This window comes from Phaethon aethereus, assembly GCF_964289735.1.
Source record: "Phaethon aethereus genome assembly, chromosome: Z".
Taxonomy (NCBI): Eukaryota; Metazoa; Chordata; class Aves; order Phaethontiformes; family Phaethontidae; genus Phaethon; species Phaethon aethereus.
The window spans coordinates 28,487,520-28,509,195 of NC_138577.1; the positions used below are offsets into that span (position 1 = coordinate 28,487,520).

At 44.5% G+C, this 21,676-nt stretch overlaps 1 protein-coding gene across 1 annotated transcript; it reads right to left on the reverse strand.

Moving 5' to 3' along the window:
* Positions 1-250: 250 nt before the first annotated feature.
* S100Z (S100 calcium binding protein Z) lies at positions 251-1,937 on the reverse strand (the record flags this gene model as incomplete). The annotated part of the gene is given in 3 exon segments (XM_082012812.1): positions 251-328; positions 332-406; positions 1,797-1,937. Coding segments are annotated over 3 exon segments (294 nt in total).
* Between the last annotated feature and the right edge of the window lie 19,739 nt (positions 1,938-21,676).

A 21,676-nucleotide genomic window follows, 5' to 3' on the forward strand; every position in this document is an offset into this window, starting at 1 on the left:
TTGACCTGCGCAACTGATGAATGCATGTTACAGCTGCATGCAGTGCAAAGACTGAAAATACTAAAAGCCAGATCTCAAGTACTGTCAGCTGTCTTTGGTCCAGCTTACACCAGCTGCTGATCTGCTCTGTAAGTGTCTAAGTAACAGTTAGAGAGATGATGGTTTACATTCACTAGACGCTGGTGAGGGCTACCTAACTAGGGTGCTTTGCTTGCATTCGTGGCCAAGAGATTGATTGTACTGAGCATTTTTAAAATCCCTCTTTCTTTCGCTGTTCTTCGAAGAAATCATTACATGCCACAGTCAAAGCAGCAACCAGAATGACAAATTAGTTAAAATCCACTTCATTGTCTTTATTGGATTCCAGATCTTTCACAATCTTATCAACCTGAAGGGGGTCCTTTTCCTGTAAAGAGAAAGAAAAGTGACTTAGCTGTGCAGATCTTGAATGCGTAATTCTGACACACAGGGCAGTCTAACCCAGTGCTATGTCACAAAGCCCTGATGCTATTAAACAAAAGGCTGCATGAAATATGCACTTGAATAGTAATATAACACGAGCCACAGCATTAAAAACATAGGTCTGGAGTCCCAAAAGTGCACGGCAACAGAAACTGAAGACAGTGCTGCTCTTAGAAGGAATACAGGTACTAAACCAGCACTGAAATGAATGAAACAGATTTTAGGAGCTGCTGAGCACGGATTCTTTTGACAAGACGGATCTATAATGTGCATTTCTCTGCATCATCCCTTAACAAACAGTACTTACATTTTCAACAGGCTATTCACAAGTGGTTGTATTATAAATCCATTCATCATATTTAGAAGGTCTCTACTTAGCAAACAGCACATCCTATTCAGTGAGAGTAAGAACACTGAATCTCACAATAAGAAATAAATAGAATCACAGAATCACAGAATAGTTTGGGTTGGAAGTGACCTTTAGAGGTCATCTAGTCCAACCATCCTGCAGTGAGCAGGGACATCTTCAACTAGATCAGGTTGCTCAGAGACCCATCCAACCTCACCTGGCATGTTTCCAGGGATGGGGCATCTACCACCTCTCTGGGCAACCTGTGCCAGATTTTCACCATAGCCAAGATTAAAAGAAAACCCAATTCAAGGAAATGGATACAAGGTAAAATTGGTGGTGGTATGGTCCACAACTGTTTTTACAATTAAGTGGATAAAGAAAAACAATTATGAATCTGTTCATTATTCCATAAGAAGCACCCATGGTATGTAATGCAGAACATAATAAACATGCAAGGAGATATTCAGACCAGCAGCTTATCACTGAAAGGATTTTCTTAGCACCTCTCTGCAGGGCACACAAGCAGCTGCACTGTGTCTGTGGCCATTGTGCACAAACTACTTTCTTGTCTCATGAGAACTGGTTAGTGGATTTAATTCTTCAAAGGACTTATCTATGCCCTATTATTAAAAATGAACAAACAAACAAAAAACTGATTAAAGGCTGATTTAGCATCGATTTTGCTACTGCTTCTAGGCTGCCCTTGCCCTTCTGCTCAACAATGCAGAGGAGTAAGCAGAGCACAGTACCTGGCTCTGCTGCTGGTGGCACATGGCAGGGCACCTGGGCTGGACCAACCTCTGAAAACACAGTTCTGAAACGGGACATTTGATCTCCTTCTGTCCGGCTCCACAAAGACTACTGTCATCTGAGAGGCTGTGGCAGCAGGCACCTTGCAGGAGATGCTATTCCTGAACACTTGGATAGCTGCTTATCCCACCCATGAAACAGTGACTCAAGAGGTTCAGGAGCTGCGTCTTACTGAAAGGAAGTCAGTGAGCTCGCTGGTGAGGAGCTCCTTGAGTGCTCCTTTACTGAGCTTGTATCCGTCTCCTTCTTTGCAAGAGTAGTGATGGAAAATCCTCATCAAGGTGTCCATCGTGTCCTCCAGCAGCGTGGACATAGCAGTGAGTGGGAGAGCTGCAGGGCAAAGATCTAGAGTCAGTGACATTGCACAGAAGCCAAACCAAAGGTCAGTCTCAGGGAAGGGATGGACAGCTAGCTGAAGAGAGAAACTGTTACCAGTTCTGAAAAAAAGGGTTTTCAGTTGATCCATCCAGCTGTGTGTAAGCAAGGCTAGACTGTTAGAAAATAAAACATTGTCTTGAACTCACTAGCAGTTACTTCAAAAAGATAAACAGAAAGGAAGGCCTTTATTTAAGAAAATTATCTACTGTGCATCCACTTTGCAAAGCTCCTGTAAAAGGAAATCTCTCATACCCATAGCTGAAAACAGGGAAAATGAAGGCACACCCTCCTACGTGTTCATTCAAAAGTTTTCTCAAGAAAATGAGATCAACAAACAAAAGTGGCCAAAGTGGATGGGCATTTATACCAAAAGCTCCACACCAGTTTCTTAGGTGGTTAGAGGAAAGTAATCAGTAATAAGGATAGAAGCATCAACTTTCAATTTATTTGCTCGTGTTTGCTTCAGCTGACCTTTTTTCCCATAAATTACTGGGAATAAACAAATCTGGGATAGGGACCTCCACGGGTATACTTCATCGAGCATGTGGTAAGAAGGTACTCAGGGAAGCACCACCAAGAAAAAAGATGGAAATGCAATTAGTTGCTGAGTAGCTGACTCCAAAAATAACTAAAAATAGAAATCAGGTGAAAGGGAAACATTATGCTGATTAAACCCCAGGAAAGTGATTAAAAAGCCAGAATGAAATTCAAGGTAAGACTGGAGTCCTGAACCATATCACCATGCAAAGGCTAAAACTTACCTGCTTTACAGGCTAACTAAAGGTATATGCAAGAAAACACTCAGATCACAGAAGGTGATGGTCACGTTCCTTTCAAAACCCATGCACAGGTTCTTGTTTATCAGGCTGAGAGGGTGGCTTACTCAGAGACAGATGTATAATTGTCGCAGGGATGACGGGGCTTCTGTTTCCCTCTGCATCTACCTACTCTGTTCAATAAAAGCCGCTTGCTGCAAATGGGTCACTAAAATATTCACGAGGCAGAGCAAAGGGCTGTGTGTGGAACGTATGAGATTTTTTTATCATTTGACCGTGTACAAAAATGCCCATCTGGGGGCCTGAAGTTCAAAATTAGAAAACGCAAAGAGTCACCAAGTCAGTACAAAACAACTTTCCCCCATTTTCAAAACAACTCTTTCTAACCTGTCTCTTTGCAATTCTACAGCTGAGAGCCTAAATGCAGCCAGTGTTCAAAGATACTTGGGTGCCTGGGGTAGGCTTGTAGGTGAGTTTGCCACAAACCCCTCGAGACAGCTACCTTTATTGTCAGATGTCTCTGCAAGCTTAAAATGTTGGCCTCTGCTGAATGACATCCTTGCTGTAGTACATGTGTCCTTAGGAGGAAAGAAGGAAACCAGTTTCAGAGGAAGGTGTGTCTGAAATTATGGTGTGCACTGAGCAGTAGGCTTGGCTTCATTTTTATTCATCCTGCACAACAACTGCAATTCAACATCTCTCTCTTAACAAGTGACCTTCCCTCAGGAGGGCTTTCCTTGCCCTGAGCCCAGGGACTCGCTGACCCTGGGGGTGATGGCTGGTGGATGCGGGAAACAGCAGCTTCACCATCGCAGTGCCTACTTACCACCCAAAATACCAAATAACCACACACGACAAGCCACATGAAATTGAAAACTCCTTGCTTTCCCTCAGTAAAGCCTTCCACTTGCTGCACACGCATGTCCAGTCAGCACAGCTGTGCAGGTCAACAGCACACAGCTGCAGCTCCTCCTCACTTTTATTCCAGGCAGGGGGAAAGAGAATGAGATGGGCATTGTTTTTAGCTCTGAAAGCCTCCAGGCACTTGTAGTTCTCAGTGCCACAGTAGGTCTCAGCCCACACCTCTGCCTGTCTGGCCGCCAGACATGATGTTTCTTCCATGTGCGCCATTGTGACAAGTGTCCGCAACCTGGGGGGGGCTTAGCTGTGCCTCGGGGAGAAGGGGAGGATAGGAGGGGGGGCACATAAAAATGGTGGATGCCACTTGTATGGGAGGTGACCATGTGTGAAGTGTTTTTTCTGAAGCAGTAGGCAGGGTCTTCTGGTTAGAGGTCCCTGTAGACATGCACAATACTGTGTGTAGGCTGTATGCCTCCACCTCCCATCACTGTGGTCATGAGTGCTCACCAGGAATGGGGGATGCAATGCTCAGGTAAATTTTAGAAAAGGTCCAGGTGGAAACCAAGCCTGGAAATGTTGATATGCAACCAATTAGGAACCTAATCCCTCCTGGAGCCAGAGGAGAGTTGGGGAGGAGCATGGAGTTTCTTATGTAGGTACAGTCATGCAGGGCTATGACTTGCCTGTGGTTCACTAATGCTTATAACTATTATTCAGAAATATTAACCAGATAAACATCAAAATCCTGTTATGTTTTTTTTTTCTCCCATTTACTGAACAACAGTTTCACCCACAACCAGAAAAAAACCCATGGCTGAGTCAATATATAAGTATAAAATCCGTCTGTTTGTCTATATATCATACTTATCCTCTGGCTAATGAATATTGCAAATTAATTATTTAAGCAGAGTCTACAGGAGGTACAACTTCCAGGAAGCAAGTATAAACTTTCAGAGCTGCCATCTTCAGGACAGAAGAAAGAAGGGTTTCCTCCATCATCTCCAGGACATCAGCTCAATAAGTGATATAAACTGTGCAGTCTCGTTCAGGAGCTACTTTCACTTCAGTTAATTGTGTAAGAAACTCTCTATTCCATGCTAGTGGATTACATGTACACAGGGAATGGCTGCACTGAACTTGTTTGTTAACAAGGTCCATGCAATTTGCTGTGTCTATCCCTTTCCTCCCTGGCTAGCGAAATCTGGCTCAGCGGCTCCAGTGACACCAGAGATCTCCTAACTCCTGTGAGCGTAGGTCCCAGAGGCTACTCAAAATTCATGATTATCAATCAACTGGTTTTAATCCTTCATCTAAAACTCCAGCACAATCTGGTTTTGTATGATATCTAATAGGCACTGAAGATAACTACACAGCCTGTGAGCACTTCTGTATCAGGGCAAGACCCAACTCTGTGTCAGCAACCACCATTCCCCCATAAATCCCCCTCTGGAGGGGGATTTGGAAACCTGGCTCTGGTTTCCACCAGGCCAAACACAGGAGCAGCACCACACATGTGGTTGACAGAGGGAGTAGGACTGCAGCATGACTGTAGATACGGTGAAGATTGGTGCCTTCTTCATGACCAAACTTTGTCCGTCACAACCTGCCAAATCACGGCAGTGTTGGTGGACAGGCACCTCTGGAGGTGCCTAGTCCCACCTCCTGCTCAAAGCGAGATGATCACCAATGCCAGACCAGGTCAGCCATGGCTTTGTCTAGTTAAATCTTGTAAACCTCCAAGGATGGAGATTTCACAAGTTCTTGGGTAACCTGCTCTAGTGCTGCACTACCTCCCTGGGGAAGTTGTTTACCTTAATATCCAGTCTGAGCATTCCAAGCTGCAGTCCATTGTCCCTTTTTGCACCAACCACCACTACCACAGAGAGTTTGACTTTGTTGACTTTATAAATTCCCTTCAAATAGTCTTGGCTCCTCACTCAAACTCAGAAATAAACTTGAAAGCAGCTTGTCCCCTGACTCACTCAATCTAGTCCCAGGTTTTAGTGTTTCCTTCATGTTATGTGCTTGCCCCTTGCAGACTGCTCCAGCGGTGCCCTTCTCCTAATGAGTATTTCAATATTGAAGTGTGCGCTGCGAAATCAATGGCTGTCAGAAGCAAACGGGCAGATTTTTCACCTGGCACGGCACAAATATTCTGTAGGGCCAGATTCTGCCATCTTTGCTCAAGCAGCTGTAGACACTAGGCTACAGAACAAGTCAGCCATCTGATTTCACTGGAGGCTGCTGAGAGAGACAGAGGTTGTTCCTTGCCCTGTAAATTGAGAAAGTACCCAATCAGCTACGATTGCTGCCTTTAATTTTAGTTGGGGTAATGTAGAGGTACACCCAGCTGGGAGGCTTTATGGAGCTGCTCCATAAAGTCTCTGACATGGGGCAGTCAGACCACAGGCAGAAAATCTTATCGCTGGTCTCTGCTCCTCAAAAAACTGAGCAGAGTTCTGTCCTGCATGAAAGCAGGCAGGCCTTGACATAGGTCAGCAGACTTCTTCCTCCACAGCTGGGAAGGAGAAGCTTTGGCTTCTTCATCAGATTTTGCCTTGGTTTGTTCTTGAGACAATGTAACATGGGCTGCCTTTAAGCCAGAGCAATCTATAAAGTGACAGTCTAAGCCACACTAAAATAATGCTCAGCTTAAGTGGGAGGATCTCATACTTAGGGCATCTGGTTTTCAACATTTGCCAGAATGCACAGGGGGAATATTTTCTCATAAATAATTATTGCACTGGGAAAGGCAAGATAGCCTCCCACCCACATCCTGTCATTATTTATTTTTCCCAAACTCACACTGTTCTTGGGACGCATGTGTTTTGAATCAATGTTGTACCCCCAAAGTGGCTAAAGGTGTGATGGAAAGCAACAGGGAACACTGCAAGGCGCAGAAGGACAGAGATACTGTACACTAAAAAGCTTATATTAGATTAGCCTAGATTAGACTAAAGAACTTATTAATATAGACTAAAGAGCTTATAAGAGACTTGAACCAGTATTTCTTGTTAAGTTATAATGAGCATTTTTACATTATTAGGATCGTCAGCATTTTCATTTGTGTTTTCTTTCCATATATGGGTCATTGATGGATTTATCCCTTTACATCAAGCATGTCCCTTCCCCACAGGTTCTGGTTCACATCTTCAGTATTGTTTTAACTGCTGTGATCCCACAGGCAGCAGAATAGCAAAGAGCTATTAAAGTTCTTGCTAATAGCTTTTACCACCTGAATTTGGTGGTTTACTCTGTAGGCATCTTTTTTAATGGGTTACACTTCAAGGGCTGCCCAACTGAAGTGTATACTGATCTCATTCTCTGCCGAGTCCTGTTTTGGACAAGATTGTACACTTCTTTTCCAAATAAATAAATGCCTTTTTCATTGAAATGTCCAGATCACTGAACTCTGCTCATTCCCATAGTGGTCATTTCTCTTGTAATACCTGTTTAGGACAGAAATTGGAGTGTTGTCTGTACTTGAGGTACTGACTTGGGTTACCACCTACTGCTCCCTTCTCCTTTTCCCTGAAAATCAGCCACCATTTCTTCCTTCTGTGAGCAACCACCCGTTACTACCCTGTGAAGGCCACATAAAGTTGTACAGGAATGTACTGTTACCTGGAAAAGTGCCTAAACTGGAGTTTTGAAGTGATATTCTGGCTATACAATCCTTTCTTCCTTGTAAGCCTCTGAAGCAGATGTATCTATCCAGCCATGTATCAGCCAACCCATTTATCACTTTAATGCAGTCTGTCTACAACAAGGAAGAATACCAAAATAGTGTAAAATACCCCAGTGTAAACACAGAGTTGGAGCGAGCTCTACCTCAGGTGGCAGCAGGGGTCCCCTTACAGAGCATCTCTCCCCCCACCCCATAACCAGAGAACATGCATCCAGTGCCAGCTGGCTTTGGTAGCTTACGTTACAGCTAGTATTTGGCAATACATCTCCTTCTGAACAAAGCCAAGACAATAATTCCGTTGTGTTAAATCCACTGACCGATAAGGCAAATCCACCCTTCTGAGACATGCTGGTTCTGACCAACTCATGTTTCTTCTTAATTCGAACTCCTATCAACGCGCAGCAGCCTTCGTCCTAATTTGCTTCAACATCCAGTTCCTTCCACAAGGTTTTTGCAGCTAGGTTCAGTTTATGCTTCACAACTACCAGGACCCCTCCTTGCAGAGGGTGATCCTGTGTCACAGGATGGTGGCCTACCACGTGGTAGCAGTAGGCGAATGTTGTACCCCCTGTTCCACAGGTTTTCCTTGGTCCTGGGTGGGCTGTTGAGTGACTCCTGCCTCAGTTCCTCCTTCCTGGTCTCAACTATCCACACAGCAGCTATTATTTTGGGAATGGGTTTCCTAGGACTGGTGTGACTAGCTCTCTGGTGGCAAGGAGTGCCTCTGAGAAGCAAAGGCCCCTGGCCCATACAACTACATGCTTGTACATGTGCTTGGCCATGCCATGATGTGTGGGTGGCCACCAAGGCTCCAGATGCTGAGCTTACTACATCTTTTCCATCCTCTCTGCTCTGTCTGTGAGCTGTGTGCTCGGGTGGACCCATCTTGAGATAACTGGTGAGTAAACTCACCTTCCTTATCACCAGTGCTGAAATAAATACCTACCAAAAGATGCAACAGAAAAAAACCACTCCCAACCGACTTGACTTAACACTTCCGGGCACTGTTCATGTTAAATCAATATATAAAAATGAGGCAAATAAAGGTTTCTCTTAGCTTGTATGTATATAAAAAAAAAAAAAGAGGGAAACTTCTTTTAGTCTGGGGGTGCCCCTTAGTGTCCTGCTGAAGAACTGCTGCTTCCAGATCTCATGCTAGCAACGACTACCAAAGCTGCAGGGCTCATGGGAGACAGACTCCCACCTGACTGCTCCAGGACACATGTAGGTGTTTCACCGCTGCATTACTACGCAAGTTCTGCATAAGGGTCTGCATTATCAACAACAAGTTAAACGAGAAGTAATATCATTAAAAAATACAGAGAAAATAAATACCCGTTGCCCACAGCTTGTTAGCTAGAGCTATAAAAAGTCTGCAGAGAATTTAAGTGCTTAATGCAAGTCTGTGTTTAAATAACGGACTTAGGCACATGCTTTGCTGAATTCAGGCTGTATATTCCACTAACGGCCCTTAATAAAGCATCGCAAAACTACTACCTGCTGTGGGAAAAAGAAAGTTCATAAGCACTTAAGGCCCATGCCACTGTTTGGAGGGTAAATGAAGGAAAAGACCAGATTAATGCAATCTCCAGAACAGTTACAGGAGCAATCTGCAAATATGCATGAAATCTTGTCCAAATGCAATTGGATCAAGAAGCCTGAAGAGGGCATCGAGGGCCAGAAGGCGGTCAGGGAATAGAAGGAGTGCCTAAAGACAAGGCTGTAGCAGCAAACCTAAATAAATATTTTGCCTGTGTTTTCACTATGGTGGAGCTTGGGGAGGTTCCCACAGGACAGAGAAAGGGACATGCTGAAGGATCTGTCTCGGACTGATGTGTAAGTAGAAGATGTTGTAGAGCAAATCCTCAAAACAAGCTGTAACAAGCCAGGACTGGGTGGTATTCAACCTGGAGCTCTAGAGGAACTTGAGGTGGATGAACAATGGGAGCCACTGGCTGAAATCTGCCTCAGGACCACAGCACAGAAACCTGGCAGGTACAATGACAAATGGAGAGGTGCCAGGCAGTATCCAGAGAGCTGCTGAACATTAAGTCTGCTGTCCGTACTAGAGACCAGCCTAAAAACCGGAGGGGTGAGAACATGACTAAACACAGTACACTAGGGAAAAGTAAAGAGGAGGCTTAATGCAACTTTACTGGTGTCCCCTGAAGAAGTCCATGATGGGTGACCTCCCTGATTACTGTCCACCTTGTTTCCAGAAAGCATTCCTCACTCTTAAAGAAACTAGGCTGCCATGGGATACAAGGAAAAGACTCACAAAGTGGCTAACTTAAAGATAAGAAATAAAGAATAAATTATTGGGTTTTACAAGTGAACTGACACCATCAATGGGGTCACACAGGAATCCTGGGGCCAGTGCTATTCAACACATTCATTGCTGATCTGGGCAAGGGAATGCATAATGAAGGGATAAAGGTTTTTTGTTGATATAAAGCTATACAGAGAGAGGAAGTTAAAGTCCAGCTGTGAAGAACGTAGATGGACCTCATGGAACTGAGAGAAAAATGTCAAATTCAGCAGAGGTAAACATGAAGTGACATGGGGAAAATCAGTTTTATGTACACAGCTATGTGTATAAGTGTTAGGATTCATGAATGAGATCTTGCGGTTACTGCAAGCAAAAATGTTGGTTCAGTAAGAACCTGAAAACAAAGAGGATTAGGAAAGAAATAGAAAATAGAAAAACAGAAGCGTTTTTATGCCACCAAACAAATGCAAGGGAAGCCCACTTTTTTACTATCACGGCAGTCCTCCTACCTTCATCTTACAAACAGTAAAGCAGGATTAGAAAAGACAAGGAGAAGAGCAGCAAAGAAACAGCTTCTGTGTTAGAAACAGTTAAACACACAAGGCATCTCAGTCTGCAGAAGGACATAAATGGCCATGTTAAAGAAGTCCGTACATTTGAACGTGGCATGGAGAAGGTGAGTAAGAAGTAATTATTCATGGTCTTTTCCAATACAAAAATAAGGAGAAAAAAATCCCCAGCAAACCCCAGTTCAAAACAAGCAGAAGAATGTTTTTAAGCCACTAAACTGCTTACTGTGACAAATTCCTGAGAAATACTTGTTGAGAGCTACTAAATACAAAAGCTTGTGTCATCAAGACATCTCCAAATCACAAACCACAGGAGACTGGGTAACTATTCTGGGGAAGTACCAGTCTTGCCCCACTCTAGTCCTCTTTCCTACATAACTGCATCAGCCACTGTTCCTAGCAGGTTACTAGGTTACTAGCTTTTGCCTGACATGAAAAGCCAGTTATATTCTTATGTTATCTGAAAAAAAAAATCTCCCAACAGTCATGTGGGACCAACACTAGTTCTGACAGTCTCTGCTTTCCTAGAGGATTGTGTAGTTTAAATGGCTGCCCAGTAATACTGGAATAGGGAGAAAACCCATTAAAAAGTCCAAGGCAGACAAAACATTAATTTCCAGGACAAGGTTACAGGAAAGCAAAACTCTGAAAGCAGAAACTGCTTGCAATCCTCCCTGGATGTTCTCACGGCTATTACAGCTGCAATTGCTCTGAGGGATTTGCTCTAGAAAAGAGAATTTTTGATGATACTAGGAATGGAGCTGAACCAACACCACAGGAGCAACGCAAGTCTCAGCAGGAGCCAGCCTAAGTGTTAAAAGCTGATGTAGATTAGGAGCCAGAGGCAGATGTTATTAAGGTACAATTGGTTTAATCGTTTTTAAAAGTCAAGGAAATTAGGTGGTTGTTCCAAATTTAATGAACACCAGAAATGACCCAGAGATGTGTTGCACACATGTGCAAATCCAGAGCAGCTGAGATGGTGGGAGGAACAGAGAAAACCAACAGGCATAATTTCCTCTTCATACCTTAAAGTTTACTCATAATTTGGGGCTGCATGTTTTTTCTCCATTTGGAGGAGAAACTGAGAATACACTGGGCTGTGCAGATACACTGAAGTTTATCAGCAAGATACACCATCCTGCTGTGATGCCTCCATCCCTCACCGTTGCTGAGCAGGAGCTCCTGGCAGGTACCTCATCCAAGCCACTGGCCAGCGGTGGGGTTCCTTCATGTCAAACAACGTGGTGGCCCCATGGGCTTCATGTTGGTCTCCTGGCTCACACTGCGGTCACACACTCTCCTGTCTCATACCACAGTCCTGTGCCAACTGGCATGTCAGATGCTGAGAGGCTAGATGTAAGTGCAGCATGGTGACAGAGAATACCCTTGCACTTGTGTCTCCCTGGGCACGGCCCAAACAATGGCAAAACCCATTCTTCAGCCTTTGCCAGCGCTTGCCATGGAGTGTTGTTCTGATCCCTCTGTTTCAGTTGTCCTCCCTGCTCTTGTCCTTGCTTCTGTGCCTCCCAAGCATAGCACTCAGGCAGCCTTCCAGCCCCTGCATTTGCAGGAAGGGACTCCCTCCCTTGACAGTCCCTCAGGGGACTCCAGCGAGCTCCAGCAGACCTCACTGGGTCTCATTCTGCAGCATGAGGTTCTCTTACAATGCTGTGCGTTATTTCCCACAATCCTGCTATGGGAAACCTGTTTTTTGTGTCTGTGCTAAGTTAGCTCACTTTCAAGTCCGCTATATTAGATGCACCGAAGTAGTCTGAATGGAACTGAATGTAGTTCAGTTCATAGTAGTAGTCTGAATGGTTTCAGCAAACTCCTCTAGTGTGTCAAAACAAAGACATTAGATAGATGTTGGAAGGGAAGAAGCAGACACAAGTGACTGCAGAACTATTACTCAACCAATACACACCATGGTTGAAATATGTTATCAAAATTGAAATAAACTGGAATAAAATCACCCAAGTGAGTTAAAACGGGTAAGTAAAAGTTTTGACAGATAGAAAGCCCACAAAGTTATTACCTACTTTTTCTATGTGCCACTAAAAATAGTTATCACGTCTGCTGTGGAAAAGAGAATGATCATGCACAAATCCACTTAGAAATTTACTGCTCTGTTGCCTTCTAAAAGGATGAGTATCGTTTTATTGCTCTTACCCCGTTTTCCAAGTACTCTCATAACAAAGCCTTGAAAGAGCTGGTGTTACATTCACAGAGCTTCTGTCTCATCTTCTCCCTGCCACGCTGAACAATATTCCACCTTTGATCAGTGGGTTTTCTCTTTACTTCAAAGAGCCACATAACACTCTTTAAACCCTTTCTCAGCCACAGAATGTTGCACAGGTTGCATTCAAACTCTCTGATTCCAGTGAGCTTTCTACATTCACTATCCCTAAGAGTTTATATTAACATTTATACTGTACCTTCTAAGAGGCATATATCTCTGTGAAAAGAAATTCCTTCGTAATCAGAACTATATGAATTTCCGTTATTTGCTTTTCAGATATTTGACCAAAGACCCTGAGCTATGAAAAGGAGAATGTCAGTGACTGACATCATGTGCAACTTTTTTAATTTAAGATTTCATTTCCTTTGCAAGTATTTGTCTGCCTTTTTTGCAGTGATTTTATAGCGAAGTCAGATTTTACCTTTACAGAAAGTCTTTTCCAAACTAACTCTTCTGCCATTGTTTAAAGGTTGTAAAGTTCATCATCCCTCTGGTACTTCCAGAGAAAGCAAGACAATACACTGACACAAATGCTGAGAATGGTATTAAATGAGATTTCAGATGTACTTTTGATAATACAAAGCACTTTCATCCCTGAACTAAAAAGTGTGATGATGATATCACCACCCTTCCTTGCTCTCTTTTTCTAGAGAATTTATGTTTCTTGGAGTAATTGGCAGATACAAAAGGCTGGCAGGTTCTCAGGAGCAAGTACATGCTACCACCTTGTTTCCATTGTGTTGAGTTGGGTGTTTAAATATGTTCACTTTGGTACAAAAGTGTAAGTATCCTTGTTTTCAGATAGAAAGAAGCAATCTCAAACACCTGAAGCTGTAAGACTCCTTGAAGTCATACTGTGACACAAGTATGGCAGTAACCAGTATGATATCAGTAGTGATTGCTGCCTTAACTGTTCGGCCATCTAATTATGGTACCTTTATTAATTACATGCACAGCTGTGTCTTCTAGTGGTCATTGAAACAACAAGTGTAACAGGCGTTGATGTCTTTTATTCTAAGGGTTATCTAAGTAAAAGTATGCCACTCACAGAGCAAATGAAAAATTACTTTGCAACAACCAAACTTACAGATGTTGCTGACCCATGGAAAGCTCCTAAATAATGTCATTCCAAAGTATCTAGATTTTTTTGCCAGGGGACTGAGTCCAGGCATTGCCCATTCTTCATTCTTCAGTTCACTGACATGAGAATTTTGCAGTAAAATGAAAGGCAGATGCTCTCACCATCTCCTCTAACGATGCAGCCCCACTGATGGGACAAGTTCAGCACTCTCAGCTGTTCCTGACTCACCTGATGTGACGGGTTGCAGCTCAAGACCTACATCCCAGCCTCAGTCCTGCCTTTGATACCAAACACAAGCGTACTCACAGCGTCTTGCAAGAGTATTGCAATTCCTCACTGAGGAAGATGAAAGGCTAGGAAAAAATGGTACAAATAGGACCCTGTCTTTGCTCAAAGAGTGGAGAAGATTCATTCCTTACTTAAAAAATACATTTAGTTCTTACTTGAGTCCACTCTTGTGAAGCGGCCTGAGTCACCACCCTCACCAGCACAAAGTTATTTGTAGCTACAATGACTACGTGGTAAACATGCATTAAGTTACAGCCAGGCATTTGCAGATGAAGCAACATTTCCACAACAGCAAACTTCACGTTGGCTCAGACACTGTGAAAATAATGAAAAAAATCATGTCGCTGACAATAAGCTTCTGCATGTCATTCTGTTTCAGAAACCTGGGGATTACAGGACATAAATGACAACATCTCTTCTTGTTCAGGTAAGATTATGCTTGGAAGACTTCATTTTAACAGTGGTTTAGATCCAAGAAAAATGAAGGAAACTGGAAGATACCGTGAGAATACCCTGCTTCAAAAGATATTCTCCAGGAGCCCTGTATCTCTCCTTAGCAATCTCCTTTTCTGATCCCAGGCTTAGCAGGGATATTTAATATCGTCTGTTAAGTCTTCCTCCTTCTCTAACATCAAATATGTATGTGCGTTTTGAAACGGGGAATTACAAAACTATTTGCACAGCACATGGAAACCTGCATTAAGTCTTCCTCCGTTAAAGAAAATGTGCAATAGCAGCTAGAAACAGAAGAGGGAGCCTTTAATCGCAGTATCAGCTCGTTTTGCAGTTTTTCAGAAAACGAAACAAAACATGATTCTATATATTCTACATTAACAGAGCAACCCCCGTTAACAATACAGGCTGGGGGGTGAAGGGATTGAGAGCAGTCTTGACCAGAAGGCCTTGGGGGTCCTGGTGGATGAAAAGCTGGACACGAGCCAGCAATGTGCACTCACAGCCCAGGAGGCCAACCCTATCCTGGGCTGCATCCAAAGCAGCGTGGCCAGCAGGTCGAGGGAGGGGATTCTGCCCCTCTGCTGCACTCTGGTGAGACCCCACCTGGAGTCCTGCGTCCAGCTCTGGAGCCCTCAGCACAGGAAAGACATGGACCTGTTGGAGCGGATCCAGAGGAGGGCAACAAAAATGTGGATGGAACACTTCTACTGTGGGGACAGGCTGAGAGAGTTGGGGTTGTTCAGCCTGGAGAAGAGAAGGCTCCTGGGAGACCTTATTGCAGCCTTCCAGTCCTTAAAGGGGGCTTCTAAGAAAGATGGGGACAGGGCCTGTTGCGATAGGACAAGGGTCAATGGTTTTAAACTAAAAGAGAGTAGATTCAGACTAGCTATAAGGAAAAAAATTTTCACAATGAGGGTGGTGAAACACTGGCACAGGTTGCCCAGAGCGGTGGTAGATTCCCCATCCCTGGAAACATTCTTCAAGGTCAGGTTGGATGGAGCTCTGAGCAACCTCTAGTTGAAGATGTCCCTGCTCATTGCAGGGGGGTTGGACTCGATGATCCTTGAAGGTCCTTTCCAACTCAAACTATTCTATGATTCTGTGTAAAATTCTTTCCCCAGCTTACGAACAGAGTCCTCAGCCAGCTCCTGAATACCACTGATCTCCCTGGGCTTGGGCAGACAGCTTGGTTGACATATGACATGTACCTCTGCCCCTTCACTGAGAAGCCATGCTCTTGTGTCATGCTCTGTGCCTTTTGTCTGCTAAGATGGTACAATTTCCCTGTACTGTAAGTCTCCTGAAGTTAGGAGATTAATATGCAAAAGTGAGGATATGAATTCAAGGTGGATGCTCTACTCCACGGTAACACCAAGAGCCACGGAGATGCTTGCATTTCTGACTTCACTGCAGTGGCTTTGGCTCCTCACTCATGTAAGTGGTGGAGAAGTGGATGCTCTGGGGGGAAGGAGGAAGACTGCTAGGTTAGACCCGCTGAAGTACCCTCTGCAGATGTCTACCTACCCATATAGGATACTTAGGTAACAAGGCAGAGATGTGTGCCTTGATTCCTCTCCCAAGTGCAAACTAACGGTGAGGAGCTCGCTCTCCTTTGCAGGAATGAACTACCCAGCACAAAGGCACCATGAGTTCATGCTAAAGGAAACTGTGCATTAGCTGGCATAGGATACCTGCCATGTGCACACTACACAGACCCAACAAAAATGGACAAGCCTCCCCAAAGGTCCTCAGGTCACAGTGCCTTGTGGAGCCCTTTATCCTCCGGACCACATCTGACAGGTCTGTTTCCGTGTCTTTGGGTACCTGTGACCAGCAGTGACTCTATGGTTGGTACACGTATCAAACGTTGTTTAAACTTAAACCACATATGGAAGAAAAAAAGGATCTTGAACCACCACGGCTGCTGACATCTCTCTTATCTAAAGCCCTGCTATCTTGATTTGAGGTGTAGGCAGTGGAAGCTGTGACCTTAGAAGTAGTCAGGCACTGCCATTTCCCCACTTCTGGCAGAGGTATCTCCATTATGTGCTGTCCCGTGTCCTAGAGCCAGGACCTTCCCTATCATGCCCTGCCATAACACAAGTTACCAAAGTGAAGGTAACTGTGGGAGGACTCTCTCTCTCCCCTCTCTCCTGCCATCTCTCCTTCTCCAGCTCCTTCTCAGCTCCTGCTGCAGAATTTAATTCTGCAAAGCTCATCCTGGGCTGAGTTTTGTCGATGTTGGAGCCAGCTCTAGATCTTTCAGTAGCAAACCTGAACAAAGCCATCTGCATTCTTCAGAGACATCAGACCAAACAGCCCCCTGACAAACAGTTTATCACCCATCACCTTTAGAGACTTCCTTTGTCTTCTCCATCACTGGCCCTGCTAACCAAAAACTCATGCAGACTCTGAGAGTTGAGCAAGGCTTCTCAGTCTCGGCTCGTTGCCCAGGGTCTGGCAGCAACTCAGACATTTACTGACGATTGGCTTACCAGCTACTGTTGTAGTATCCATGACTCTACCAATTTAACCACACACAGTAACACAGGGAGCTTCCAGGCAACCAGCCTAACACACACAACACAGTCTTCATAAATTATGAGAGCACAATTCCATAATTTCCCTTTAGCATTGCGTTTTACCATCGAATCACTCTTCATAGCAACAGCACCCTCCACCCCAGCTCACAAATAGCATCACCACAATACAGCCCCCTCCAGCATTTCCAGTTGTACTCCTGAAGTTAATGGAGAGACATTGGTGATTTTGACCAAAAGCAGGCAACATCTGAACGTGATACAGCACCACTAGCTTCCAACACATCCTGAATTAGTGCTAAGGGCTCGCCCCCAATATTTTTAGACTGTGAACCATGTCGCTCAGCTCATCCACTCACAGAAAGCCAGGCAGGCTTGCGTGACTTGGATTCGAACACGAAATGTCAAGGGGTCATGATGTGCCAGACTAGAAGTATGCGCTGGTCCTGAGTCACTGCCAGCTAAATCCAACAAGCACCCGAGCATGGTGTTCCCTCCCCAGGCAACACTGCCATTTTGACTCATCAGTTGCTTGTGTTTTCTTCATATTCCCCTGGCTCTTGCAAATGCATGACACAGGAGATTCTTCAGGACTTTCAGGACACTCCCTCTACCCATGGTACCTTACTTTTTTAACTTATGGTCTACAAGTTAATTATTTCCTTCATTTCCTCTTATTCAGTGGCTCAGCCTCTCCAAAGGAGCAGCATATCCTTTGTTTTCCCATGTTAAGTTACACCATTTTCCCAAGCACTCAGAAATACAGAGACAAGCCCCATACAAATGGGCTCTACCTCCCCGCATTCCGCAGTCCACAGGATTAGGTGACAGTGCAGTCCCCATCGCAGACACTCAGCCATGGGAAGCATGGACCCAGCTGCTAAACCACAGCACCAGGAGTACATACCATCCTGAATTCAGACTCAATGGGGAGAAAACATGAATGCTGATGGCGGTCCCCACTGCATCACGTCCATGCATCACTTCCTTCCAGCAGCTGAGAGCTCGCAAGTGCTATAATGCCAAGCTGGGGAATCAATTAAACTGCAGTAAAGGATCACTCTTAAAAACATGCTGAACACTCAATTCGCAGCAGTTTGCTTCTTGAAAGTGAGTGCAGTCACTGAACCAAATATAGCTGTTAACTGCAATAGAGAGACATCCACTCATGTGCCAGCTCATGCATGTTCTCAGCCAGAGCACTTGCCACTTGATGCATCCAAGGTTTGGCAACTAAAATCCTGCCAACCTTAAGAATTATTATACATTGATTTTTAGAACTGCCATAAAATACAGACAACATCCCTCTTGTCCATTGTTTCCACAGAGCTGTCTGCATTAACTGACATGTCACGGGGGCTGCAATACCTGGAGGTGACCAACTGATAGAGCTGAGAGTTGTTATTGGGGCATTTCTCTTAAATCCGAAATGTAGACTGGTCAAATGTAGGCTTTTCTTCTCCTCCCATACTTTGTGGTCTTGCTTCATTACACAAGTGCTCATTAATGCTCATTACTGCATATTCTTAACACCTTCAAAACAAACAAAGGAACAAGGCTTAGTCCATGTGACGAGTGTGCTACCAGCAGAATGCATTGGTAAAGCACTCCAAAAGCAGACATAACTTCAGCAGCAGGACTGTGCTTTACAATTAGTGTAATAATCCCATGGAGACCAGATGGAGCAAGTTTTACCAGCAAAGGTGCAGTCTGTGGGTTATAGCTACATTAGAGCTGTTGCTGACATGGGTGTGGTGATTAGAGATTGCACCAGTTCTCTCCCATGGGTGCTCTACACTGTGGCAAAACGTAATATCCAGGTGAGCATTAAGCTGACACAGGTAGCATGCCAAATTCAACAGCTGGCAGCGTATGTGACAGGAAAGCAGGGTACGAGAGAAATGGGATTGGACACGTTTTAATTATCTTCGCATCTGGGAATGCAGCCTCTATATTGAAGCGCAAACACTGGAGCCTGGCGCTGACAGAATTTCCTCAGAGATAATCCAGGTAGACCTTGGTACCCTTGAGCTGGCTCTGTTCTGATGTTTGCACCACATGAGCAATCCTGGGTGGCTTATGAACTCCAGTGCACCTATGAACCTACCTACCTCCATGTACACACAGACAGATAGGCCTTCCCCCTTTCCCTGGCCACCAAAGAGCCAGCTGGACCACCAGGGAACCTGGCTGCAGACACACTTCAGTGACTCTGAAGCCCAAGTCACACAAGCTTGCACTGAATCAGTAAGTCCTGATGGATCCAAAGGAGTTGTCACAGTGTCTGCACAGCACTCAATGCATCCATCACAATCACTGGTCTTTTTTCCATTATCTGAAGCATCTCCACCTCCTTTGGCCTAGATGACAGAGAGCTGACTGTGTAGTCAGCCTGTCATACTGGTCCTGCCAGCAGACAGTACCTGGAGAATGTTTATCTGCAAGGCTACAGAAGGTTATCACTCCTGGCTGTTTTTGAATCAAAACGACAATGACTACTGTGTTCCTGCTGAATTTAACATTGATGCTGTTGTGTCCATGTGTCATGGTTTAACCCCAGCTGGTGACCAAGCACCACACAGCCACTCACTCACCCTCCCTGCCCCCAGTGGGATGGGGGAGAGAATCAGAGGGGCAGAATTAAGAAAGCTCATGGGTTGAGACAAGAACAGTTTGATAAGTAAAGCAAAAGCCACGCACACAAGCAAAGCAAACCAAGAACTTCATTCACCACTTCCCATCGGCAGGCAGGTGTTCAGCCATCTCCAGGAAAGCAGGGCTCCATCACGCATAATAGTTAATTGGGAAGACAAAACACTGTAACTCCGAATGTCTCCCCCTTTCTTCTTCCCCCAGCTTCATACGCTGAGCATGATGTCATACGGTATGGAATATCCCTTTGGTCAGCTGGGGCCAGCTGTCCCAGCTGTGTCCCCTCCCAACTTCTTGTGCACCCCTGGCATTCTTGCTGGATGGGTGAGAAGAGAAAAGGCCTTGACTCTGTGTAAGCACTGCTCAGCAATAACCAAAGCATCCCTGTGTTATCAACAGGGTTTTCAGCATAAATCCAAAAATAGCCCCATACTAGCTACTATGAAGAAAATTATATCTATCCCAGCCAAACCCAGCACACCACGACAGATACATCCATAATGAAACTTGGGTCCCAAAGGACTGTTATGGTAGGTAGGCATTATGCTGCTTGATTCCCAGGACAGCTACATGTCCTAGACGTGTGCTACATGTCTTCAGTCAACACACCACAGTTAGTTAGACAAAATGAATGCTAAACTTGGTGGGCCCAGATGGTATGCATTGAGGAGTGCTGAGAAAACTCGGGGACAAAACAGTTAAATCAGTAACAGAAGTGTTACCTCTTGCCAAAATGACCCCTAAATACTGGGAGCCAATGCTGTAATCAATAAGTAAAAGAAGGTTCTGAGGTTCCAGGGAAATATAGTCCTGTGAGACCAATATCTGTACTGAGCAATTAGTGAAGAGTCTAAGAAGGGACATCACTAAGGACCTCCTGGACCTTTCTGGGAAAAGTCATCATGGCTTTTGTAAAGAGAATTCTGGGCTTAACAACCTTGTGGTGTTCTTGGAAGAGGACAGACACACATGGAAATAAGGGTGATCCAGCACACCCAGTCTACCTAGGTTTCCAAAAGGCTTTTGGCAAATTTCCTATCAAAGGCTTTTGAAGAAAACTAGGCAGCTGTGGAGTAAGAGGGAAGGTCTTCTCATAGAAAAATAACTCATTACAAGAAAAGAAATACAGGGTAGCAGAAAAATGGTCAGTTTTCACAATGCCAGTTACTCACCAGCATCGTGCCAGACCTGGTATATATACAAAACCGTTCTATATATGCATAAACGGTCTGAAGAGGGTTGAGCAGTGAGGAACAAAAAGTTTGCTGATAACACAACGTTAGTCAAGAAAATAAGGACTCAGGCAGGTTGCAAAGAATTGCATAACAACCTTGTAAGACTGACTGAGCAATGAATTGGTGGATTAATTGAATATAAATAACTGTGAAGTGAGGTGCATGAGGGAAAATTATCCTAGCTCGACATAAAGAACTATGGCTTGCAAAATGACTGTACCCATTCAGGAGAGAGATGTAGTTACAAGCAGCTGCATGAAAACATCAACTCAATGCTTAGGAGTGCGAAAAAATGTTAGGGTCTATTGGTAAAGTAACAAGTGAGCAAAACAGAAGTCATCACTGTACCATCCATGGCTTGAATACTGCTTGTAGCTTGGTGACCATGTGTGGGAATGGGAAGATCTCAGAAAAAGAAAACAGGATTATAATATACGGAACAGTGGCTGTACTGGAAGAACTGAATTGTCTCAGGCTGCTCAAACTGGAAAGTAGCTGATTGACAAGGAATATGATACTGGCCTACAAAACTGCAAGTGGCTGGACAAGACAGTTAGGGACTTGTTCACATAGCATCATAGAATCTTTGGGTTGGAAGGGACCTTTAAAAGTCATCTAGTCCAAGCCCCCTGCAATGAGCAGGGACATCTTCAACCAGATCAGGTTGCTAAGAGCCCTGTCCAACCTGACCTTAAAGGTTTCCAGGGATAAGGCATCTACCACCTCCTTGGGTAACCTGTGTCAGTGTTTCACCACCCTCAGTGTGAAAAATTTCTTCCTTCTATCTAGTCTAAATCTGCCCTCCTCTAGTTTAAACTCACTACCCCTTGTCCTATGGCAACAGGCCCTGCTAAAAAGTCTGTCTCCATCTTTCTTATAATCCTCCTTTAAGTACCAGAAGGCTGCAATAAGGTCTCCCCAGAGCCTTCTCTTCTCCAGGCTGAACAACCCCAACTAACTCCCTCTTCTCCGTCAAGAACCTGGGGCCACAAAGTGAGGATAGTGGATCCCGGTTCA